Source organism: Callithrix jacchus, chromosome 9 (genome assembly GCF_049354715.1).
Source record: "Callithrix jacchus isolate 240 chromosome 9, calJac240_pri, whole genome shotgun sequence".
Lineage (NCBI taxonomy): Eukaryota > Metazoa > Chordata > Mammalia > Primates > Cebidae > Callithrix > Callithrix jacchus.
In genome coordinates, this window is record NC_133510.1 from 112,097,250 (window position 1) to 112,120,613 (window position 23,364).

Sequence of the window (23,364 nt, forward strand, 5' to 3'; positions counted from 1 at the left end):
TTGAGTATTCTCAGCCTTTTTACACTGGTTTCTTCCCATCATTGTAAATTTATCCTCCTGTCGTCTTGGAATTTACCAACTTTCAGATTAGGTCTCTTGAGTGGATGTCCAAGTTGTTAGTTCCCAGGGCCAGAACAGCGGCATTAAGACTGATGGTGCTTTTCTGCCCAGGATTCTCCTGTCTGGCTTCCTTCTTGTGTCCGTAATAGGCGACTCTGCCTTCCTGGGGCTCCAAACCTCGGTCAGAAAGGGAACCAGTCTTGTTTACTCTGCTCCGAGAGCTGCTGCACCGAGGTACCATCACAGCCGCTGTGCCGGCCTCAGGAGTCGTGCTGGGGACCTGTGTGGGTCCTCCAAACCTCGGTCGGAAGGGGAGCCAGCCCTGTTTACTCTGCTCCTAGAGCTGCTGTGCCCAGGTACCATCACAGCCGCTGTGCCGGCCTCAGGAGTCGTGCTGGGGACTCATGTGGGTCCTCCAAACCTCGGTTAGAAGGGGAGCCAGCACTGTTTACTCTGCTCCGAGAGCTGCCGCGCCGAGGTGCCAGCAAAACCGCTGCGCCGGCCACAAGAGTTGACCTGTGTGACTCCTCCACTGGGGATCTTCTGCTCCGTGAGCGACCAGAATTTGTCCAAAAGTGTGGTGTCCTCTAGTTCTCTGCGCTTTCACTGAGAGCTGCAATCCCGAGATGTTAGCGATCGGCCATCTTGGATCGTTCTCGGCAATTTATTTTTTGAGACAAAGTCTTACTCTGTCGCGTAGGCTAAAGTACTGCGTCACAATCTTGGCTCACTGCAATGTCTGCCTCGTGGGTTCTATCTATCTTCTCTCTCTCTCTCTCTCTCTCTCTCTTTTATTGAGACAGAGTCTTGCTCTGTCACTCAGGCTGGAGTGCAATGTACAATCTCTGCTCACTGCAACTTCTGCCTCCAGGGTTCAGGCGATTTTCCTATCTCAGCCTCCAGAGTATCTGGGATTATAGGCAGATACCACCACGCCTGGCTAATTTTTGTATTTTTAGTAGAGATGTGGTTTCTCCATGTTGGCCTGACTGGTCTCAAACTCCTGACCTCAGGTGATCCATCAGCCTCAGCCTCCCAAAGTGCTGGGATTACAGGCATGAGCCACTGCACCCGGCCTGGCAAATTTTTTTGTAAAGAGGCTCAAATAGTAAAGATTTCAGGCTTAGGGATGTTCACCCCCTGTTGCGAATACTCAGCTCTGTGAGCTCTGTCACTGTAGCCTGAAAAAAACTACAGACAGTAGGTACATGAATGAGGGTGGCTATGTTCTAATAAAACTTTATTTACAAAAACAGTCAATGGGCAGTTTGGCCATGGGCTTAGTACCCTATCCCTTATCCAAATTGCATTAATAAATACTGGGTTTTTTTTTTTATAAAGAATCACTTAAAAATCTCATGCAGCAGCTTTTAATCCTGGCTGTATATTAGAATCACTTGGGGGGCAGAGAGACTTCCAAAAAATGCAGTTGCCCATGCCCCACCCTTGGTCACTTTAATCAGAGTTTCTAGGGATGGGGCCCCCAGGCATTAGTGCTTTTTGAAGGTTTCCCTATGGGAAACTTAACCATGTACTGTATATTAGGTAATATTATTGGTTTAATGTTCAGTTTCTTTGGTGTTTTAATGGTTCTGTGGGTAGGTGGGAGGCAGATATGTGCTAAAATAGCATAAAGGATTGTAGTGTCTGCAACTGACTTTCAGAAAAAGAGAGAGTGTGTGTGCATGTATGCACACACGTGCTTATTAGAGAAAAATCAAATATGATAATGTAAAAATTTAACAATTAGTGAATGTAGGTGATTGCTCTGGGGTTTACAACATATTGATATTCAATTATTCTGTAGTTATAAAGTTTGTAAAAATTAATTGGGAGAGAGAACTACCAAAGGTATTGCAGCATGCAGGGAGGACTGGGAACTCATGCCCAGGGAGATACCACTCCTTGCGGGGAGTTCTATTGCTAAAATAATACAATACTTTTCAAAATACGTTCTTTGGATGGAGTTTCCTGGAGTTTGAGTGTTTGTGGAGCAAAGTATACCCATAATCTATGTTACATGTAAATTTTGGGGGCCACAAAAGACATATTATAGAAAGAATGAATTATGGCCGGGCGTGGTGGCTCAACCCTGTAATCCCAGCACTTTGGGAGGCCGAGGCGGGTGGATCACGAGGTTAAGAGATCGAGACCATCCAGGTCAACATGGTGAAACCCCGTCTCTACTAAAGATACAAAAAATTAGCTGGGCATGGTGGCGCGTGCCTGTAATCCCAGCTACTCAGGAGGCTGAGGCAGAAGAATTGCCTGAACCCAGGAGGCGGAGGTTGTGGTGAGCCGAGATCGCGCCATTGCACTCCAGCCTGGGTAACAAGAGCGAAACTCCATCTCAAAAAAAAAAAAAAAAAAAGAATGAATTATATCCTACAATCTATTACAGTCAGCTTGCCACTCAAAGGCTGGGGCTTGGGTCTGTGGGTTATTCTGCTGTTCAAATATAAAGTTTCTCAGCAAGGTGATTTTTACTTCTATGGAAGGGTGCATTTCATGGATGGAGCAATGGCGAGTGACACCTGAACAAGGGAGTGGAAGGGGTTCTTTTCCTTGATGCAGATAGCCCCTATTGCTGTGTCCTTCCTCTGTTGGCTAGGGTTAGACCACATAGTCTAAGCTAATTCTGATTGGCTATTTTAAAGGGAGCAGGGGTATGAGTAGTTTGAGTTGGCGGGGTGAGCAATTTGGTGGGAAGGACAGTTACCGAACAGGTAACTAAAGATGACTCAGGCCAAAGCAGGTGACCAGGGGAACAGATGTGAATTACTGATTAGAACTAGCAGGAAAGTTGTTTACTAAAACCTAGGGGTAAGGGGGCGAAGAGAACCAGAAAGTTAAACTTTAAAATGGAGAATGAAGAACAGGGGAGCTGAACATGCTGATACACTGATTCTTTGGAGAGGATCTCAGAACTCATTGTACTTAGTAATTTACAGGCTAAAACCTTTGAAAAGGAATTTATTATATCCTACAATCTATTACAGTCAGCTTGCCATTCAAAGGCTGGGGCTTAGGTCTGGGTTATTCTGCTGTTCGTCCCACTGTGCACATACTGACTCTTTTTTGGGCATGAAGTGCTGAAATGTCATGTACCCCAAAGGACAGCCAAGGGAAGACGGGTGGAGCAACCCCCCCGTTGGGAATGGGGACACTTGCTTGGGCCTCTTTGGTGACACAGGCTAAAAATGTTAAACCAAATTACAGTGTGGGGTAAATGTGAGATTCATTATTCTTCTGACTTTCTTGGTCCCATTTGTTAGAAAATAGTGAGTTCTCTGCACCTGATGGTATTTGGGACCTGAGAGGTTTTGAACAAAGACTTGTGAATTGAATGATTACTTTGAAATGAATTTTTGTGAGGCTTTTAAAGGGACCTGGTTTCTGATACCAGTTCACTGGTCATGGGACTTCATTAGTGACAAAACAAAGCAATCAAACCATGACTCTGTGAACTGAAATATACAAAATGAGACTGCTTCACTAAGTGAACAAGAAAGAAAAATGTTTTGTTTTGCTTTGTTTTGTGTTTGAGACGGAGTCTTGTTTTGTCGCCCAGGCTGGAGTGCAATGGCGCAATCTCGGCTCACTGCATCCTCCACCTGCCAGGTTCAAGGATTCTCCTGCCTCTGCCTCCCAAGTAGCTGGGATTACAGGTGTGCACCACCACACCTGGCTATTTTTTTGTATTTTTAATAGGAGACAGGGTTTTGCCATGTTGGCCTGGCTGGTCTCAAACTCCTGGCCTCAGGTGATCTGCCTACCTTGGCCTCCCAAAGTGCTGGGATTACAGGCATGAACCACTGCACCCAGCCTAGAAAAATGTGGGTTTTTTTTTTTATGTAGAAGGCAATGGTCATATTTTTTAATGTTCACACTTAGATGTGTGTGAGGAAATTTAAAAAATGTTCACACAAACTACTCTTAAGTTTTCACATCTTAGAAAACCACTAGTCTGGCTGTTGGCCAGCACCTGTGCTGTCCTGTCCTGGGATCCACAAGCCTAGGGGACGGTGGAGAGTTAAGCCACCACTTTGTTAATAGAAAGCAAATCAGAGAAGGGAAAGAAGATTTAGAATACTTTCCTCCCACATTTCTTCAGCATTGACATTGCTATGTGTTTGTGTATGAAATATCAATATGTTTAAACTTTTTCTGATGACAGAAACAGTGTAGGTTCATTATAGTAGGAAAATGCAGAAACAGATGTAGAAAAAAAATGACCCACAGCCCTACCACCTGGTGACCTCTTGTACAGTCTTAGTGGATGCCCAGGGCAGGGAAAGGGGCACGTTGCTCAGGAGCACTGATATTTAGCATTCATTGCTCTGCCCTCAGTGGGTAGTTAGGGAGCACTTGCTCTGAGCCAGTGCCGAGCCCCTCCTGGGGCACAAGAGGAGATGCACAGACCGGCTGCACCTGCCCTGGTCTCCAGCAGAAAGGTTTTTCTTTCGGAAGCAGAGGAGGGATGCAACTTGGGCACGTTGTCTCCCCCTCTCCTGTAAGATTCAACCCCACGTCCTTCTCCTCTGAAACTGTGAATCCCATAAGTGAGGCTGCAGTGTGTGAGGGAAAGAGTGGGAGCCTTTGGGGGCAGAATAGTCCTGTGTGCACATGCTTGGTGGCTTTGGTCTGAGGAATATTGCCTCTTTGAGACTCAATGTTCCTATATGTAAAATAGGAATCAAGATAAGTAACTCCTCATGGGGGTGGGAGAATTTGGAATTTGGGGAGTTGCATATAAAGGGTCTGGCTGTTTACTAGCCACCTGGTACATAGCAAGCTCCTGATAATCACTGGCTCTTTTGTTTTTTGGAGACATACCTGGCTCTGTTGCCCAGGCTGGAGTGTAGTGTTGTGATCTCAGCTCACTGCAACCTCTACCTCCCAAGATCAAATCATCCTCCCATCTCAGCCTCCAGAGTAGCTGGGACTACAGGCACATGCCACCATGCCCAGCTAATTTTTATATTTTGTTGTAGAGACGGGTTTTGCACTGTTGCCCAGACTGTTCTCAAACTCCTGAGCTCGAGCACCTCAGCCACCCAAAGTGCTGGGATTACAGGCATGAGCCACCACTTCTGGCTTAATCACTGGCTATTCACAGTAATGTAGGCAGGGACTTAGTTGTATTTGTTTGTTTTTAACCATGGATTTAGGGCATGTTTTGGGGTGGATGCATGGGTGGCCGAATGAATGAATGAATGAATGACTGGGGTGGGTGCACAGTAGAAAGTGGTGAGGGTTTGCATATCAGGCCTGGCCTGTTTGGAGAGTGGAGCAGCCGTCTGGCTTTTGGAGCAGGCGCCCTCCCCGCCTCCGCCCCGCCGTCAGCAGAGATGAGTTCTTCCTGGGCTGGAGAAAAGCCATTTGGCTTCTTTTTTTTGTCGCCTAAGGATGAGCTGTGTGGCCCAGACCCTTCCCTGTCGGACGAGCTAACCTCCATCCTCAACGAGCTCACTCAGCTGAGCAAAAGTGAGCACTGCAAAGTGGCCCTCAGAGCCCGGCAGGTAGGGTCGCGGGGTGCAGTCCCCATAGTGTGCGCTTCCCCCACCCTCCTGTGTGGCCCCTACTGTGCTCAGCCCTCACCGTACTGATCCCACTGTGCTGCTGCCTACATCCCAGCCTCTGCCTTCTCCCCTGGGAGATTGGCTCATACCAGGCCCCCACCCCCACCCCCTGTCCCTCCTGCTGCAGATCCTGATTGCCTCCCACCTCCCCTCCTACGAGCTGCGGCACAATCAGGTGGAGTCCATTTTCCTGTCTGCCATTGACATGTATGGCCACCAGTTCTGCCCCGAGAACCTCAAGGTGAGCCCGTCTCCTTCCTTGCACCGTCTCTGGAGTGCCCACCGTGGCCCAGGTGGGGGTCTCCGGGGAAACGGCTCCTCCTGCCCTACAGGTACTCAGTGGGGTGCAGGGCACAGCCACAGGTGCAGACGGTTCTGTCCAGTGGGGCCAGGGCTGCCCGAGGGGGAACCTGGGGAGACTGTAGGAAAGGTGGGCATGGAGCCCAGTCCTGCAGGAAGGACAGTGTGACAGCAGTGGGGACTCACCTGGTGCAGTTTTAAAAACCCAGGCTTGATGGAGCATATCTGGAAGCTGTGAGCCCTGCATGGCTGAGTCATGGCCTCAGCTTCCCTCTTCCTAGACTCTGGCTAGTCATCCCAGTCACCATCATCCCAGAGTTCTTCACTGTCAGCTCTGCTGTGATTAAATAGGGAAGGAGCCGAGCACACTGCTAAAAGCACTGATTGCTTTTAGTAATTGAAACATGACTTCTCCCTGCTCCCACACTGGTGGTTAAAAAACTTATTCACTGGCTGGGCATGGTGGCTCACACTGTAATACCAGCACTTGTGAGGTCCAAACTGGAGGATCACTTGAGCCCAGGAATTTGAGACCAGCCTGGGCAACATAGTGAGACCCTATCTCTACAAAAAAAAAAAAAAAAAAATGAGCCAGGCATGGTGGTGTACACTCTAGTCCCAGCTACTCCAGAGGTTGACGTGGGAGGATCGCTTCAGCCTGGGAGGTGGAGGCTGCATTGAGCTGTGATCACATCATTGAACTCCAGCTTGTCTCAAATAAACACAAAGAAAAACCTGAAACTTACATTGACTCTTCCTTGTTTCCCCTTTTTATTTCCCATAGAAATTAATACTTTCGGAAACAACCATCTTCGATGTCCTGCCTTCTTTCTTCTATCACGCTAACAAAGTCGTGTGCATGGCGTCCTTGGAGGTAAGCAGGAGAGGCCCAGAGAATAGCACTGACCAGGGCAGTTCTAGCATTCACTGCCGCCCACCTTGCATCTGACCCTAGGCCACCACGCCCCTGGTGAATGTGATCCTATCCTTTCCTCTACAAGGTATGTATGTTAATTGTCCCATCTTACAGAGGAAGGAACTGAGGCTCAGAGAGGTGAAGTGACTTATGCAATACCACACAGCCAGGAAGTGGCAGAACCAGGTTTTACACGACTAGATCTGTCTCATTCCAGAGTCCATGCTAGTCACCACTGCTGTCTCACGTGTCGTTCCAGCCTCTTCCAGGCAGGGCACAGTCAAATACTAATCCCTCAAAGCCAAGTCTGAGGCACCTCACTTAAACGTTCTGACTCATGTGCATTAAATACCTTTGAAAGACTTTTCTGCTTGAAACTACCAGAGCTAGAGGAGCCCAGATGACAACTTAAGGTGATGACCCCACCCCCGTTGAGTGTGGTAGAAGGGCGTGGCTGGTAGCAACAAAACGCAGATTAGAACCAGGTGATCCCTGGGAGCAAGAATTCAGGTCTTGAATTCAGGAACTAAGGGGTGTTGTGTTGGTTCTAGGAAATCAGAGTTTTAAATCTTTTATTACTATTTGTTTGAGGCTCACTCTGGTGCCTAGGCTGGAGTGCAATAGCGTGATCTTGGCTCACTGCAGCCTCTGCATCCTGTATTCAAGCGATTCTCCTTCCTCAGCCTCTGCAGGAACTACGGGATGCACCACCATACCTGGCTGATTTTTGTATTTGTAGTAGTGACAGCATTTTATCATGTCGGCCAGGCTGGTCTGGAACTCCTGACCTTAAGTGATCTGCCTGCCTCAGCCTCCCAATAAATCTGCCCTTTTAGAATCCTTTTAAGAAAATATGAGATGCTGTCTTGCGTTTTAACATGGCCCTCTTTCCCTGGAGTGCTTTGCTGGTGCTAGTTTTTCCAATATTCTTTATCTTCTGAGCTCAGGGTCTCAGTCCCTTGTTGCCCCCACTTGCTCTTCTGCATCCTTGCGAGCCTGTGAGTCACACAGTGAGATGGTTTACTGGGCCTTCATGGAGACCATCTTAGACTTCCGAGCATATTATAGCCACAGGGTCTCCTGGGCCTGCAGCTTTCACCCGTCTATGAGTTTCACCTTGGGAAGAATCTTTCTCAGGCCTCACTCTTTGTTTCTAACAGTGAGAACTAATACACCTCTTCTATAGTTACTTTAAAAACAGCTTTTGTTTTTTTAGAGTCAGGGCTTGCCACGTGGCCCAGGCTGGATTTGAACTGGGTTCAGGCCATCCTCGTCAGCCTCCCCAGTAACTGGGCCTACAGGTGCATGCCACCATGCTTGGCTTATAGTTACTTTTTAAAGTGCTAAATACTATTTGTGTCAATTAGAGATTGTTCTTGGATGCTTTTGGCTTTTTTTGTTTATTTGTTTTGTTTTTCTACCACATCCAGCTAATTTTTATATTTTTAGAGATGGGGTTTTGCTATGTTGCCCAGGCTGACCTGGAATTCCCGGGTTCAAGCTATCCACCTGCCTTCACTCCCCAGAGTACTAGGATTACAGGCATGCACCACCATACCTGGCCCCATTCTTAACAAGGAATGGTGGGAACCTTCCCCAAATTCAAGTTCCCCAAAGCTGGCCAAGGACAAGTTTTTTTTTTTTTGCGAAGAAGTCTTGCTCTGTCGCCAGGCTGGAGTGCAGTGGTGCAGTCTTGGCTCACTGCAACCTCTGCCTCCCAGTTCAAGTGATTCTCCTACCTTAGCCTCCCAAGAAACTGGGACTACAGGTGCGTGCCACCATGCACAGCTAATTTTTGTATTTTTAGTAGAGACAGGGTTTCACCATGTGGGCCAGGATGATCTTGATCTCCTGACCTCATGATCCACCTGCCTCAGCCTCCCAAAGTGCTGAGATTACATGCCTGAGCCACTGTGCTCAGCCAAGGGCAAATCCTTTAGTAGAAAGCCATGACGTCTGCTATGTTAGCTCCTGCTGCCCAGTTCCCACGTTTCCTGTTGAGAAGCTTCCAGTGTTGAAACTCAAGAAGTGCATTGTCTACTATGGCAGCCACTGGCCACATGAAGTTAGTGAGCACTTGAACTACACCCAGTCTAAATCAAGCTGTGCTCTAAGTGGAAAATACATGCTCTATTCCAAAGATTTAGTACTGAGTGGAAAAAAGAATGTAAACCATCTCAATAATTTCTTATATTGATTACATGTTGAAATGATAATATTTGGGTATTTGGGGTAAAATAAAATATGTTATTAAAATTATTTTTTGTTATCTTTTTTTCTAAGTCGTTACTAGAAAATTTTAAATTATTGGCCAGATGTGGTGACTCATATCTGTAATCCCGGCACTTTAGGAGGCTGAGGTGAGAGAATCGCTTGAGTTTGGAAGTTACAGACCAGCCTGGGCAACATAGCAAAACTCTGGCTCTTCTAAAAAAAAAAAAAAACAAAAAAAACAAATTAGCCAGGTGTGGTGGTGCCTGTAGTCCCAGTTACTTGGGAGGCTGAGGCAGGAGGATCCCTTGAGCTCAGGAGTTCAAGGCTGCAGTGAGCTATGATCTCACCACTATACTCCAGCCCAGGTGATGGAGTGAGTCCTGGTCTCAAAAGTAAATAAATAAAAGAAAATAAAGTTACATACACAGCTTGTGTTATTTTTCTGTTGGACAGCACTACTCTAAGGCAGGGGCTGATAAACTATAGACTATGGCCATATTTGGCCCACTGCCTGTTTCCGTAAAGTTTCATCAGAACACAGCCACGCCCATTCATTTACATATTGTCCACAGCTACTTCCGTACTAACAGCAGAACTGAGTAGTTGCAACAGAGATGGTACGCCTCACAAAGCCTAAAATACCTTTTACCTCTCTCTTACAGAGGTTTGTTAACTCTTGCTCTAGAGTTTAGAGTGGATTTTGTGTAACTACTAACATTCTGAAATGTGGGCAAATTTACTCTTAACTGCTGCTTAGTAATCTTTTTTTTTTTTTTTAATTGAGTCAGGGTTTTTCTCTGTTGCCCAGGCTGAAGTGCAGTGGTGCTATCATAGCTCATTGCAGCCTCAACATCCTGGGCTCAAGCAATCCTTCCGCCTCACCCTCCTGAGTAACTGGACTAAAAGCACCTGGCCCCACACCCAGCTAGTTTTTGTATTTTTAGTAGACACGGGGTTTTGCCATTTTGCCCAGACTGGTCTCGAACTCGTGGATTCAAGTGATCTACCTGCCCTGGCCTGCCAAAATGCTGGAATTGCAGGCATGAGCCACCACACCCGGCCTGCTTAGAGGTAGATCTTTTAGAGGTAATTTCTGGTACCCCTTCCCTGTGAGTGCCCCCTGAGAGAATGTCTGCTGTGTTTCTGCCCTGTCAGGTTTATGTGCGGAGGGGCTACATCGCCTATGAGTTAAACAGCCTGCAGCACCGGCAGCTCCCTGACGGCACCTGCGTGGTGGAATTCCAGTTCATGCTGCCCTCCTCTCACCCAAACCGGTACGGAGTGGTACACACCTGGGGATGGCCTGTGTTTCTTTTCTCCCTGACCTCTGTTGTCCTGTCTCCAGAAGGACCCAGCAAGTGTTTGGGCACACTGCTGGGAGACATCAGCGATACACACCTCCCCTGTGGGAGCTCCCCCAGCACCCGTGTCTCTCCTCTAACACGGTGATAATGCAGAGCCCGCCTCCTACACCTGCACCTTTCAGGACAATAGCCGTGTGTGCCTTTTTACATTAAAATGATTGCAAATGGGCCGGGCGCAGTGGCTCACACCTGTAATCCCAGCACTTTGGGAGGCCGAAGTGGGTGGATCATTTGAGGTCAGGAGTTCGAGACAAGCTTGTCCAACATGGTGAAAAATTAGCCGATGTGGTGGCACATGCCTGTGATCCCAGCTACTCGGGAGGCTGAGGCAGGAGAATTGCTTGAACCCAGGAGGCAGAGGTTGCAGTGAGCCAAGATCACGCCATTGTACTCCAGCCTGGGTGAAGAAGTGAGACTCTGTCAAAGAAAAAAAACAAGAATGCAAATGACCCAGCTGTGGTGGCTCAATCCTGTAATTCTAGCACTTCCTGGGACTGAGGCAAGCAGATTAGGAACTTGAGGCCAGGAGCTCAACACCAGCCTGGCCAACTTGGGGAAACCCCATCTCTACTAAAAATTCAAAAATTAGCCAGGGGGCACACACCTGTAATCCCAGGTACTCAGGAGGCTGAAGGACAAGAATCGCTTAAACCTGGGAGGCACAGTTGCAGTGAGCCAAGATTGTGCCACTGCACTCAAGCCTGAGCGACAGAGCAAGACTGTCTCAAAAAAAATAATTCAGCTCCTCAGTCATAATGTGTGGCTTATGGCTTCCAAATTTGACAGTACAGTTCTAGAACATTCTGTCATGGTAGATAGTTCTAGTGGACAGTGCCATCCAAGCCATTGGGAAGAGTCATGAGATAAGGCACATGTAGCATTTTAGATAGTGCCTGGCACAAAGAAAGTTGTTGACTGTGAGTGATCCTGGGGATGATCATGACTAACACTGTTGTCGCCATCTAGTGGCATGCCATTGGCCTGCTCAGTGCTCTCACACCCTTTTTTTTTGAGACAGAGGCTCACTCTGTTGCCCATGCTGGAGTGCAGTGGCGCAATCTCGGCTCCTGGGTTCAAGCAATTCTCCTGCCTTGGCCTCCCAAGTAGCTGGGATTACAGGTGTGCACCACCATGCTCGGCTACTTTTTGTATTTTTAGTAGAGATGGTGTTTCATCATGTTGGCCAGGCTGGTCTTGAACACCAGACCTCGAGTGATGTAGCTGTCTCGGCCTCCCAAAGTGCTATGGGTCTGCTGTCCTAGCTCTGCCCACTGTTGCCCTGCAGGAAACTGACCATCACAACCAGACTTCTCCATGTTTTTTTCAGCAGAAGCAGGAAATCTATTATTAATATTTTTAACCTGAAGTCCTCCCATTTTTCAATGGGGGTAGGTGATTTATGTTAAATGAGCACATGGTAATTCATGTATGTTATTAAAATGATTCATGGACTAAAGTCATTCTCTGAGCTGCCTTCAGCCACCCTGCCACTGCTAGTTTGTGACCTCTGGATGGAGCTGTTGGGGAGCAGAAGGGCCATGATCATGATTTCAGGGTACTCAACAGGAATGCACACATTCGTGTTGGGATCCCCAAGAGAACCCCCAGGTTCGTTCATCACCTAGGAGAACTCACAGGTCTCAGGACATAGTCATGCTCATGGCTTGCACTTATTATGGGTCAAAGATACCAAGCAGTTAGCCAAGGCAAAAGGCATCAGGGTGAAGACCAGAGGAAACCAGGATCCTCTCCCAGTGCATTCATGCAGGGCGCACTTCATTCCCCCAGCAAGGGGTTGTGACAACACAGGCGAAGGGCTGTCTTCCATCTCTGCACCAGGCATTTTACTGGCGGCTGTTCACATCACCTTCTGCCTGCAGCAAAATCTCAGGCTTGCAGAAGAAAGCAGGTATTCCCTTCCCAGGACAGAGCACGTGGGGAAAAAGGCATTTATGAGTTCCACTGCAGCAGACTTAAGCTTACCTGCCCAGAAGCTCTGAATGGAAAGGTGGAGCTCCCAGCTCAGCACTCCAGCTCCTATAAGGGACAGACCGTCTCCTCAAGCAGCTCCCTGACCCTTATATATCCAAAGAGACACCTCATAAAGAAGAGCTCAGGCTGACATCTGGGGGGTACCCTTCTGGGACAAATATAACAGAAGAAGAAACTTTCAGCAACCCTTACTATTCTGCAGCCCCTGCGGGTGATCCCCAGGCAAGCAGGGTCTGGAGTGGACCTCCAGCAGTCCTACAGCAGAGGGGTCTGATGTTTAGAAGGAAAACTAAAAAATAGAAAGAAAAAACTTTAGCATCAACAAAAAGGACATCTATTCAGAGACCCCATCTGAAAGTCACCAACTACAAAGACCACAGGTAGATAAATCCACAAAGATGGGAAGAAACCAATGCAAAAAGGATGAAAACACCAAAAACCAGAATGCCTCTTCTCCTCCAAGGGATCACAACTCCATATCAGGGAGGGAACAAAGCTGGATAGAGCATGAGTGTGATGAATTGACAGAAACAGGCTTCAGAAGGTGGGTAATAACAAACTTCTCTGAGCTAAAAGAACATGTTCTAACCCAATGCAAAGAAACTAAGAACGTTGAAAAAAGGTTAGGCAAAATGCTAACGAGGATAAACAACTTAGAGAAGAATATAAATGACCTGATGGAGCTGAAAAACACAACAAGAGAACTTCGCGAAGCATAACACAAGTTTCAATAGCCAAATTGACCAAGCAGAAGAAAGGATATCAGAGATTGAAGATCAACTCGATGAAATAAAATGAGAAGGCAAGATTAGAGAAAAAAGAGTGAAAAGAAATGAACAAAGCCTCCAAGAAATATGGGATTATGTGAAAAGACCTAATCTACGTTCGATAGGTGTACCTGAATGTGACAGAGAGAATGAATCCAAGCTGGAAAACACTCTTCAGGATATTATCCAGGAGAACTTCCCCAACCTAGCAAGGCAGGCCAACATTCAAGTCCAGGAAATACAGAGAACACCACAAAGGTATTCCTCAAGAACAGCAACCCCAAGGCATGTAATTGTCAGATTGACCAGAGTTGAAATGAAGGAAAAAATCCTAAGGGCAGCCAGAGAGAAAGGTCTGGTTACCCACAAAGGGAAGCCTATCAGACTCACAGCAGATCTCTCAGCAGAAACCCTACAAGCCAGAAGAGAGTGGGGGCCAATATTCAGCATCCTTAAAGAAAAGAACTTTCAACCCAGAATTTCATATCCAGCCAAACTTAGCTTCATAAGTGAAGGAGAAATAAAATCCTTTACGAGCAAGCAATTACTGAGAGATTTCGTCACCACCAGGCCTACCTTACAAGAGCTCCTGAAAGAAGCACTAAATATAGAAAGGAAGAAGCAATACCAGCCACTCCAAAAATGTACCAAATGGTAAAGAGCATCGACATAATGAAGAAACCGTGTCAACTAATGGGCAAAACAACTAGCTAGCATCAAAATGGCAGGATCAAATTTACACATAACAATATTAACCTTAAATGTAAATGGGCTAAATGCCCCAATCAAAAGACACAGACTGGAAAATTGGATAAAAAGTCAAAACCCATCGGTGTGCTGTATTCAGGAAACCCATCTCACATGCAGTGACACACATCGGCTCAAAATAAAGGGATGGAAGAAGGTTTACGAAGCAAATGGAGAGTAAAAAAAAAGGAGTTGCAATCCTAGTCTCTGATGAAATAGACTTTAAACCAACAAAGATCATAAGAGGCAAAGAAGGGCATTACATAATGGTAAAATGATCAATGTGATAAGAAGAGCTAACTATTCTAAATATATACACACCTAATACAGGAGCACCTAGATACATAAAGCAAATTCTTAATGACCTACAAAGAGACTTAGACTCCCACACAATAATAGTGGGAGACTTTCACACTCCACTGTCAATATTAGACAGATCAACAAGACAGAAAATTAACAAGGCTATCCAGGACTTGAACTCAGACCTGGACCAAGCAAACCTAATAGACATCTACAGAACTCTTCACCCCAAATCCACAGAACATACATTCTTCTCAGCACCGCATTACACCTACTCTAAAATTGACCACATAATTGGAAGTAAATCACTCCTCAGCAAATGCAAAAGAAAGGAAATAACAAACAGTCTCTTAGACCACAGTGCAATCAAATTAGAACTCAGGATTAAGAAACTAACTCAGAACCACACAACTTCATGGAAACTGAACAACTGGCTCTTGAATGTTGACTGGATAAACAATGAAATGAAGGCAGAAATAAAGATGTTCTTCGAAACCAATAAGAACGAATACACAACATACCAGAATCTCTGGGACACATTTAAAGCAGGGTCTAGAGGAAAATTTAAAGCAATAAATGCCCACATGAGAAGCAAGGTAAGATCTAAAACTGACACCCTATCATCAAAATTGAAAGAGCTGGAGAAGCAAGATTAAAAAAACTCAAAAGCTAGCAGAAGACAAGAAATAACTAAGATCAGAGCAGAACCAAAGGAGATAGAGACACAAAAAAACCTTCAAAAAATCAATAAATCCAGGAGCTGGTTTTTTTTTTAAAGATCAACAAAATAGACAGACTGCTAGCCACATTAATAAAAAAGAAAAGAGAGAAGAATCAAATAGATGAAATAAAAAACAATAAAGGGTATATCACCACCAATTCCACAGAAATACAAACTACCATCAGAGATTACTACAAACAACTCTATGCACATAAACCAGTAAACCTGGAAGAAATGGATAAATTCCTGGATACTTGCACCCTCCCAAACCTAAACCAGGAAGAAGTTGAAACCCTGAATAGACCAATAACAAGGGATGAAGTTGAGGCAGCAATTAATAGCCTACCCACCAAAAAAAGCCAAGGTCCAGATGGGTTCACAGCTGAATTCTACCAGACATACAAAGAGGAGCTCTTTCTGAAACTATTCCAAACAACCCAAAAAGAGGGAATTCTTCCCAAATCATTTTATGAGACCAACATCATCCTGATACCAAAACCCATCAGAGACTCAACAAAAAAAGAAAACTTCAGGCCAATATCCATGATGAACATAGTTGCAAAAATCTTCAGTAAAATACTGGCAAACCAATTGCAACAGCACATCAAAAAGCTCATCCATCATGTTGAAGGAGGCTTCAGCACAGGGATACAAGACTGGTTCAACATATGCAAGTCTACAAACGTAATCCACCACATAAACAGAATCAAAGACCAAAAACCACATGATTATCTCAATAGATGCAGAGAAGGCCTTCAACAAAATTGAACAGCACTTTATGCTAAAAATTCTAATAAACTACGTATAGATGGAATGTATCTCAAAATAGTAAAAGCTACTTTTGACAAACCTACAGCCAATATCATACTTAATGGGCAAAAACTGGAAGCATTCCCTTAGAAATCTGGCACTAGACAAGGATATCCTCTCTCACCACTCCTATTCAATATAGTATTGGAAGTTCTAGCAGAGCAATCAGGCAAGAAAAAGAAATAAAGGATATTCAGTTAGGAAAGGAGGAAGTCAAATTTTCTCTATTTGCAGAAATATGATTGTATATTTAGAAAACCCCATCGTCTCAGCCCAAAATCTCCTGAAACTGATAAGCAACTTCAGCAAAGTCTCAGGATACAAAATCAATGTGCAGAAATCACAAGCATTTCCGTACACCAATAAGAGACTTAAAAAGAACCAAATCAAGCGTGAACTTCCATTCAGAATTGCTACAAAGAGAATAAAATACCTAGGAATACACCTAACAAAGGATGTAAAGGACCTCTTCAAGGAGAACTACAAACCACTGCTCAAGGAAATAAGAGAGGACACAAACAGAAGGAGAAACATTCCATGCTCATGGTTAGAAAGAATCAATATCGTGAAAATGGCCATACTGCCCAAAGTAATTTACAGATTCAATGCTATCCCCATAAAGCTACCTATGACCCTCCTCACAGAACTGGAAAAATCCACCTTCAACTTCATATGGAACCAAAAGAGAGCCCGCATAGCCAAGACAAGCCTAAGCAAAAAGAACAAAGCTGGAGGCATTATGCTGCCTGACTTCAAACTATACTGCAAGGCCACAGTAATCAAAACAGCATGGTACTGGTACCAAAACAGAGCTATAGACCAATGGAACAGAACAGAGGCCTCAGAGGCAATGCCACACATCTACAACTGTCTGATCTTTGACAAACCTGACAAAAACAAGCAATGGGGAAAGGAGTCCCTGTTTAATAAATGGTGTTGGGAAAACTGGCTAGCCACATGTAGAAAACAGAAACTGGACCCTTTCTTGACACCTTACGCTAAAATTAACTCCAGATGGATTAAAGATTTAAATATAAGACCTAACACCATAAAAACCTTAGAAGAAAACCTAGGCAAAACCGTTCAGGACACAGACATAGGCAAGGAATTTATGACTAAAATACCAAAAGCACTGGCAACAAAAGGCAAAATAGACAAATGGAATCTAATTAAATTCCAGAGCTTCTGTACAGCAAAACAAACAATTATTAGAATGAACTGACAGCCAACAGAATAGGAAAAAATTTTTGCAATCTACTCATCTGACAAAGGGCAAATATCCAGAATCTACAAAGAACTAAACAGATTTACAAGAAACAAACAAACCCATTCAAAAGTGGTCAAAGGATGGACATGAACAGACACTTTTCAAAAGAAGACATATATGAGGCCAACAAACATATGAAAAAATGCTCATCATCACTGGTCATTAGAGAAATGCAAATCAAAGCCACATTGAGATACCATCTCACACCAGTTAGAATAGCAATCATTAAAAATCTGGGCCGGGCGTGGTGGCTCAAGCCTGTAATCCCAGCACTTTGGGAGGCCAAGGCAGGTGGATCACAAGGTCAAGAGATCGAGACCATACTGGTCAACATGGTGAAACCCCGTCTCTACTAAAAATAAAAAAAATTAGCTGGGCATGGTGGCGCATGCCTGTAATCCCAGCTACTCAGGAGGCTGAGGCGGGAGAATTGCTTGAACCCAGGAGGCGGAGGTTGCAGTGAGCCGAGATCGTGCCATTGCACTCCTGCCTGGGTAACAAGAGCAAAACTCCGTCTCAAAAAAAAAAAAAATCTGGAGACAATAGATGCTAGAGAGGATGTGGAGAGATAGGAACACTTTTACACTGTTGGTGGGAGTGTAAATTAGTTCAACCATATGGAAGACAGTGTAGTGATTCCTCAAGGACCTAGAAACAGAAATTCCATTTGACCCAGGAGTCCCATTACTGGGTATATATCCAAAGGATTATAAATCATTCTATTATAAAGACATACAGACAGATGTTCACTGTGGCACTGTTTATAGTAGCAAAGACCTGGTACCAACCCAAATGCCCATCGATGATAGACTGAGCAAGGAAAATGTGGCACATATACACAATGGAATACTATGTAGCCCTAAAAAATGATGAGTTCATGTCCTTTGTAGGGACATGGATGAATCTGGAAACCATCATTCTCAGCAAACTGACACAAGAACCGAAAATCAAACACCACATGTTCTCACCTATGAGTGTTCTCAATGAGAACACATGGACACAGGGAGGGGAGCATCATATATTGGGGTCTGTTGCGGGGGGACTAGGGGAGAGACAGTGAGGGATAGGGAGGTTGGGGAGGGATAACATGGGGAGACATGCCAGATATAGGTGACAGGGGGATGGAGGCAGCAAACCACCTTGCCATGTATGTACCTATGCAACAATTCTTCATGATCGGCACATGTACCCCAGAATCTAAAGTACAATAAAAAATTTTTTTAAAAAGCAGGTGTTCGGCATAAAGCACACTGTTTTTGCAAACATTTGAGGCACAGTGAGTCACCCTTGTCACCTTCAGGGAATGATAGGAACCTTCCCAAAATCCAAGTCCCAGATGCCAGCCCAGGGCTGTCCTTGTAAGCGAGCAGTCTCCTTTCTCAGAAAAGGAGTGTCGGGCCTACTGTATTGACTTCCTGCACATCTTTTGATTACCCCTCCCATTCCTGCTTCCAAGGCCCAATTCTAACAACCTCAGGCGGCCCATTGAGATTTGCTGCTGGTGAGCAGCCAGTTCTGGGAGCATCATCGTCTAAACTCCAGAAGGCTGCTGACTCTGTCCCAAGGACAAGTTTGATGGAGTAGGGAGGATTAGAGGGAACAGAGGACTGGAGTGTCCCTCAGGACCAAGCCTGACTCCCTCATCAGCTGGCTGGGGCTTGTGAATTTCTCCAGGAGAAATTGATGCTGGGCATGTTTCTTCTCTGTATGGTCAAGTTCAGCACTTGGGGCTCCCCTCAGGACTGTGTTGGGACTGGACTCTCATGCATGAATCATTGATTTCTACACTTGTTGAGCTCTTATTCTTCACCAGGTCCTGAGAGATCAGATGAGACCCTTCTCAGGCCCCAGCCCCAGCCATTATCTCATCCCCTACCCATTTTAAGACCCCCTTTGGAAGAGCTCTAAATCTGTTCCAGCTCACTGATGCTTCAGGGGCAGGAAAGCTCATAGGGTTGGGTCTGCAAGCAGCTGCCTCATCCCCTACTTGCCATCACCCTACAGGATGGCCGTGCCCATCAGCATCACCAACCCTGACCTGCTGAGGCACAGCACGGAGCTCTTCATGGACAGCGGCTTCTCCCCACTGTGCCAGCGCATGGGGGCCATGGTAGCCTTCAGGAGATTCGAGGACTTTACCAGGTACCCAGCATAGCCTGGTATCCCAAACACCCTGAGCATGGGGGCTGGGCAGGCTTCCCTGAACCCCACCCATTCACTGGACAGATGGGGTAGGAGAGACCCAGAAACATGTCATAGTGCATCAATAACAACAGAATAATAATAGCATCGTAGCCAAGAGTGTAAGCCTGCATGTCAGCTTGCCTGGTTTGAATTCTGGCTCTGCACTTTCTAACTGAGAGACTGAGCAAAATATTTAACCTCTTTGTACCTTTGTTTTCTCATCTGTAAAATGGAAACAATAAAGGACCCACTTCATAGGGGTGCCATGAGAATTAAATGAGATAGTGTATGAAATAACATATTTAAAGTATAATTAGTATGCAGATAACAATGACTAAGTGTGAGCTCAGTAGTGACTGTTACCGTCTTTTTTCAGCCTTTCACTGTACGTTCTGCTTTGTGCTTGGAGTATCTTGTTGAATTTTCACACTAGCCTCATGAGGCATAGGGATGACTCATTATCTTTCTTTGACTCAAGGGTGAGATGAGGTTTCTGGGATCTCCCAGCCAGTAAAAATGGCAGCCAAGAGTTGATCTCAAGCCTAGGTGATGCCTGAAAGCGTTGGAATCCTTCCCTGTATTCCTGATCACAGATCAGTTAGGTTCTTTCTTCCCTTTTGAGAAAGACCCATCCATCACGGGGTGCCTTAGACAAAGTAGACAGGGAACCCCCTGAGCTCTTGAGTTGGATAAGATCACAGGTTGTTGGCTGAGAAATAAGGAGGGGCTGGTGCTCCCTGCTGCCCGGCTTGGAAGCTTGACCTCATCCCCATGGGCCAGAGGCCCCTCAGCCCTCCCTCTCTACCTGTGCCCCCAGAAACTTTGATGAAGTCATCTCCTGCTTCGCCAACGTGCCCAAAGATACCCCCCTCTTCAGTGAGGCCCGCACCTCCCTGTATTCGGAGGATGACTGCAAGGTAAGCGTCTAAGTCCAGGGAGCAACCTGGGGAGTGGGTGGGCCATCGGCCCCAGGCTTTCCAGCTCCAGGGCTTGCTTCTCCCTCTCAGAGCCTCAGAGAAGAGCCCATTCACATTCTGAACGTGTCCATCCAATGTGCAGACCACCTGGAAGATGAGGCACTAGTGCCGATTTTACGGACGTTCGTACAGTCCAAGGTACTCTGGGCTTGCCTCTGGCTTTCATGGGGGTTCTTGGAGAAGGAGGAGGGGCTGGGCTTTGCAAGGCAGCCCTTGGGGAGGGAGGCCTGCTGAGCACGTCAGAGCCAAAGATCTGTCTTCCCACCCTAGCTCTGCTCACCTAGCTGGCCACCTTGGGAAGACGTGGCTGAAAGTGGGGACAGCATTTCTCTTGCCCATGGTGTGGCAGTGATTCAGTGACAGAGTATATACACTGCTTAGCCAGTCCCAAGTACAGAGGGCACACCTAGTAAATAGTTTGGAGATTTTCTGGGAATCTTTTTGTTGGAATAATCCAGAAACTGGCAGTTTTAAAATGCTACTTACATTGACGACCAAGTGTGCCAATAACAGCAGCTTGCTCTGGAAGCCTGCGGTGCTGTTCCATTCCAGCCTGGGGGACAGAGCGAGACCCTGTCTCAAAAAAAATAATTATTTATATTTACAGTATACAATGTGATATTTTCAAATTATCTTTTTAATAACAGCTTTATTGAGATATCATTGACGTACTACACAATTTACCCATTTAAAGTGCACAATCTTGCAGCCATGAAAAGGAATGAGATGTCCTTTGCAGGGACATGATTGGAGCTGGAAACCATCATCCTCAGCAAATGAACGCAGGAACGGAAAACCAAACACCATATATTCTCACTTATAAGTGGGAGCTGAACATCGAGAACACATGGACACAGGGAGGGGATAACACATACTGGGGCCTGTTAGCGGGTGGGGGTGAGGCGAGGGAACTTGGAGGATGGGTTAATAGGTGCAGCAAACCACCATGGCACACATATACCTATGTGACACACCTGCTCTGCCATTATCCTTTTTTTAGAAGAAATAAGAAAAAATAAAATGTACAATTTAATATATTTTTAGTATATTCACCAGGTTGTGCAATCATCACTAGAATCAATTTTAGAACATTTAGAAAAACCCTGTATCAGCTGGGTGCGATGGCTCACGCCTGTAATCCCAGAACTTTGGGAGGCCATGGTTGGCAGATCATGAGGTCAGGAGATCCAGACCATCCTGGCTAACATGGTGAAACTCTGTCTCTACTAAAAATACAAAAAATTAGCCAGATGTGGTGGCATGCACCTATAGTCCCAGCTATTCAGGAGGCTGAGGCAGGAGAATTGCTTGAGCCCAGGAGGTGGAGGTTGCAGTGAGCCGAGATCATACCACTGCACTCCAGCCAGAGCGACAGAGCAAGACTCCATCTCAAAAAAAAAAAAAAAAGAAAAACCCTGTACCTGTTTAGCCATCACTCCCCTCTGTCCCCCAACCCAAAAACCCTCTCCCCACCACAGCCCTGGGCAACTGCTAATCTACTTTCTGTCTCTATGGATTTGCCTATTTTGGACATTTCATATAAATAGAATCAGACCATAGGCGGTCTCTTGTGATTGACATCTTCCACTTAGCGTCATGTTACCAGGTTCATCCATGTGGTAACATGCGGCAGTACTTCAGTTGTTTTTATGGCCAAATAATATTCCATTGTGTCTGGTTTTTGATGCAGAAAAATATCCTTGTGGATTATGGACTCCGACGAATCACATTCCTGATTGCCCAAGAGGTTAGTTCACAGTTCATCTCTCTGAGTCTTTTCCATTCTGCAAGCCTTGGTGTGTGCCATTTATTTGATATTTATTTTGTAGATTTGGGTGAAAGAGATCAATCATCAGAAAAGAGAAGGATTTCCAAATGATTAATTCTAGAAGTAAATGTCATCATGTCATCGCTGACAATCACTAAATAAATATGGGAATATTTCAGTGCATCTTGCTTGATTTAATTGTCTTATGTGTGGATTTCTTTTTGCAGAAAGAATTTCCCAAGTTTTTCACATTCAGAGCAAGAGATGAGGTATGGGCAAAAGTAATGATGCTTTCTCTTCTCTGGCATCTTTTTTGCTTTTTAAGAGATGGGATGGGTCTGGGCATGGTGGCTCATGGCTGTAATGCTAGAACTTGGAGGCTGAAGCAGGAGGCTTGCTTGAGCTCAGGAGTTCTAGACCAGCCTGGGTTACTTAGTATACTCTGTCTCTACAAAAAAAATTTTTTTAAATCAGCCTGGTGTTGTGGTGCACACCTGTGGTCCCAGCTACTTGGGAGGCTGAGGGAGAGGATTGCTTGAACCTGGGAGGTAGAGGTTTCAGTGAGCTGAGATGATGCTACTGCACTCCAACCTGGGTGACAGAGTGAGACCCTGTCTCAAAAAAAATTTGGGGTCTCATTATGTTGCCCAGGCTGGACTTGAACTGGTGGGTTCAAGTAGTCCTCTTGCTTCAGCCTCCCAAGTAGCTGAGATGACAGGCACGTGCCACTGTGCCTCCTAGCTCCCTGGCATCTTTGACATTCATGATGAATATGGTCTTCAGTCCTTAAGGCATCCCCATATTCCAGAATGTGGCAAATTTTGTGTAGACGCCAGTCTTCCTCTGGGACTATATTTCCAATGAGAGCTCTCTGTTCCCTGCGTGGCACTCAGACCTGAAGAATCTTGCCCTTTCAGCCTCACTGCAGGTTTCTGTCATGCTTGGATAGTTTCAGTACTTGCTGATGTACTCGGTAAGACATTTTTCCAAACTCTTTTTTCTTACGCTCTTCTAGAACAGTGGTAGGCAAACTCACTTGCAGACCAGCTGCCTTTTTTTTATGAATAAAGTTTTATTGGAACACAGCCACACTCATTTGATTCCACACTGTTTGCTCTGGCTTTCACTTTAACAGTAGCAGAATTGAGTAGTTGTGGCAGAGCCCATATGATCCATCAGCCTAAAACATTTACTCTCTGGCCCTTTAAGAAAACATTTACTGGGTTCTCTGTTGTAGAGCGGGTAGGTTTATTCCCAGCATGGATTCAAGACCCCACCAAATTCTGCATTTTGTATTTTAATTTATCCAAAGCTTTATTTTTCTAGCTAAGACCCATCCTTTTCTTAGAGTCTTCATTTTTTTTTTTTTTTTTTTTTTTTTCAGTTTAGTTTCCA

The 23,364-nt window shown here is 45.4% G+C and overlaps 1 protein-coding gene across 17 annotated transcripts in view; it reads left to right on the forward strand.

Annotated features, from left to right (window-relative positions):
• Window positions 1–23,364, forward strand: part of ACACB (acetyl-CoA carboxylase beta) — a 166,099-nt gene that overhangs the window by 108,559 nt on the left and 34,176 nt on the right. For 13 of the 17 annotated variants that reach the window (XR_013522094.1, XR_013522091.1, XR_013522092.1 and 10 more), the window contains 9 exons: window positions 5,469–5,582; window positions 5,770–5,883; window positions 6,727–6,816; window positions 10,228–10,346; window positions 19,045–19,182; window positions 20,042–20,141; window positions 20,232–20,339; window positions 21,892–21,948; window positions 22,197–22,238. Coding sequence is in view for 12 of the 17 variants with exons in the window: in XM_035257508.3 (XP_035113399.1) it covers window positions 5,469–5,582; window positions 5,770–5,883; window positions 6,727–6,816; window positions 10,228–10,346; window positions 19,045–19,182; window positions 20,042–20,141; window positions 20,232–20,339; window positions 21,892–21,948; window positions 22,197–22,238 (882 nt within the window). In the remaining 5 variants the exon portion in view is untranslated. Of the gene's footprint in view, window positions 1–5,468; window positions 5,583–5,769; window positions 5,884–6,726; window positions 6,817–10,227; window positions 10,347–19,044; window positions 19,183–20,041; window positions 20,142–20,231; window positions 20,340–21,891; window positions 21,949–22,030; window positions 22,160–22,196; window positions 22,239–23,364 lie in introns of those variants that run through there. The other 4 variants (XM_078337204.1, XM_078337202.1, XM_078337203.1 and 1 more) reach the window with 1 other exon arrangement.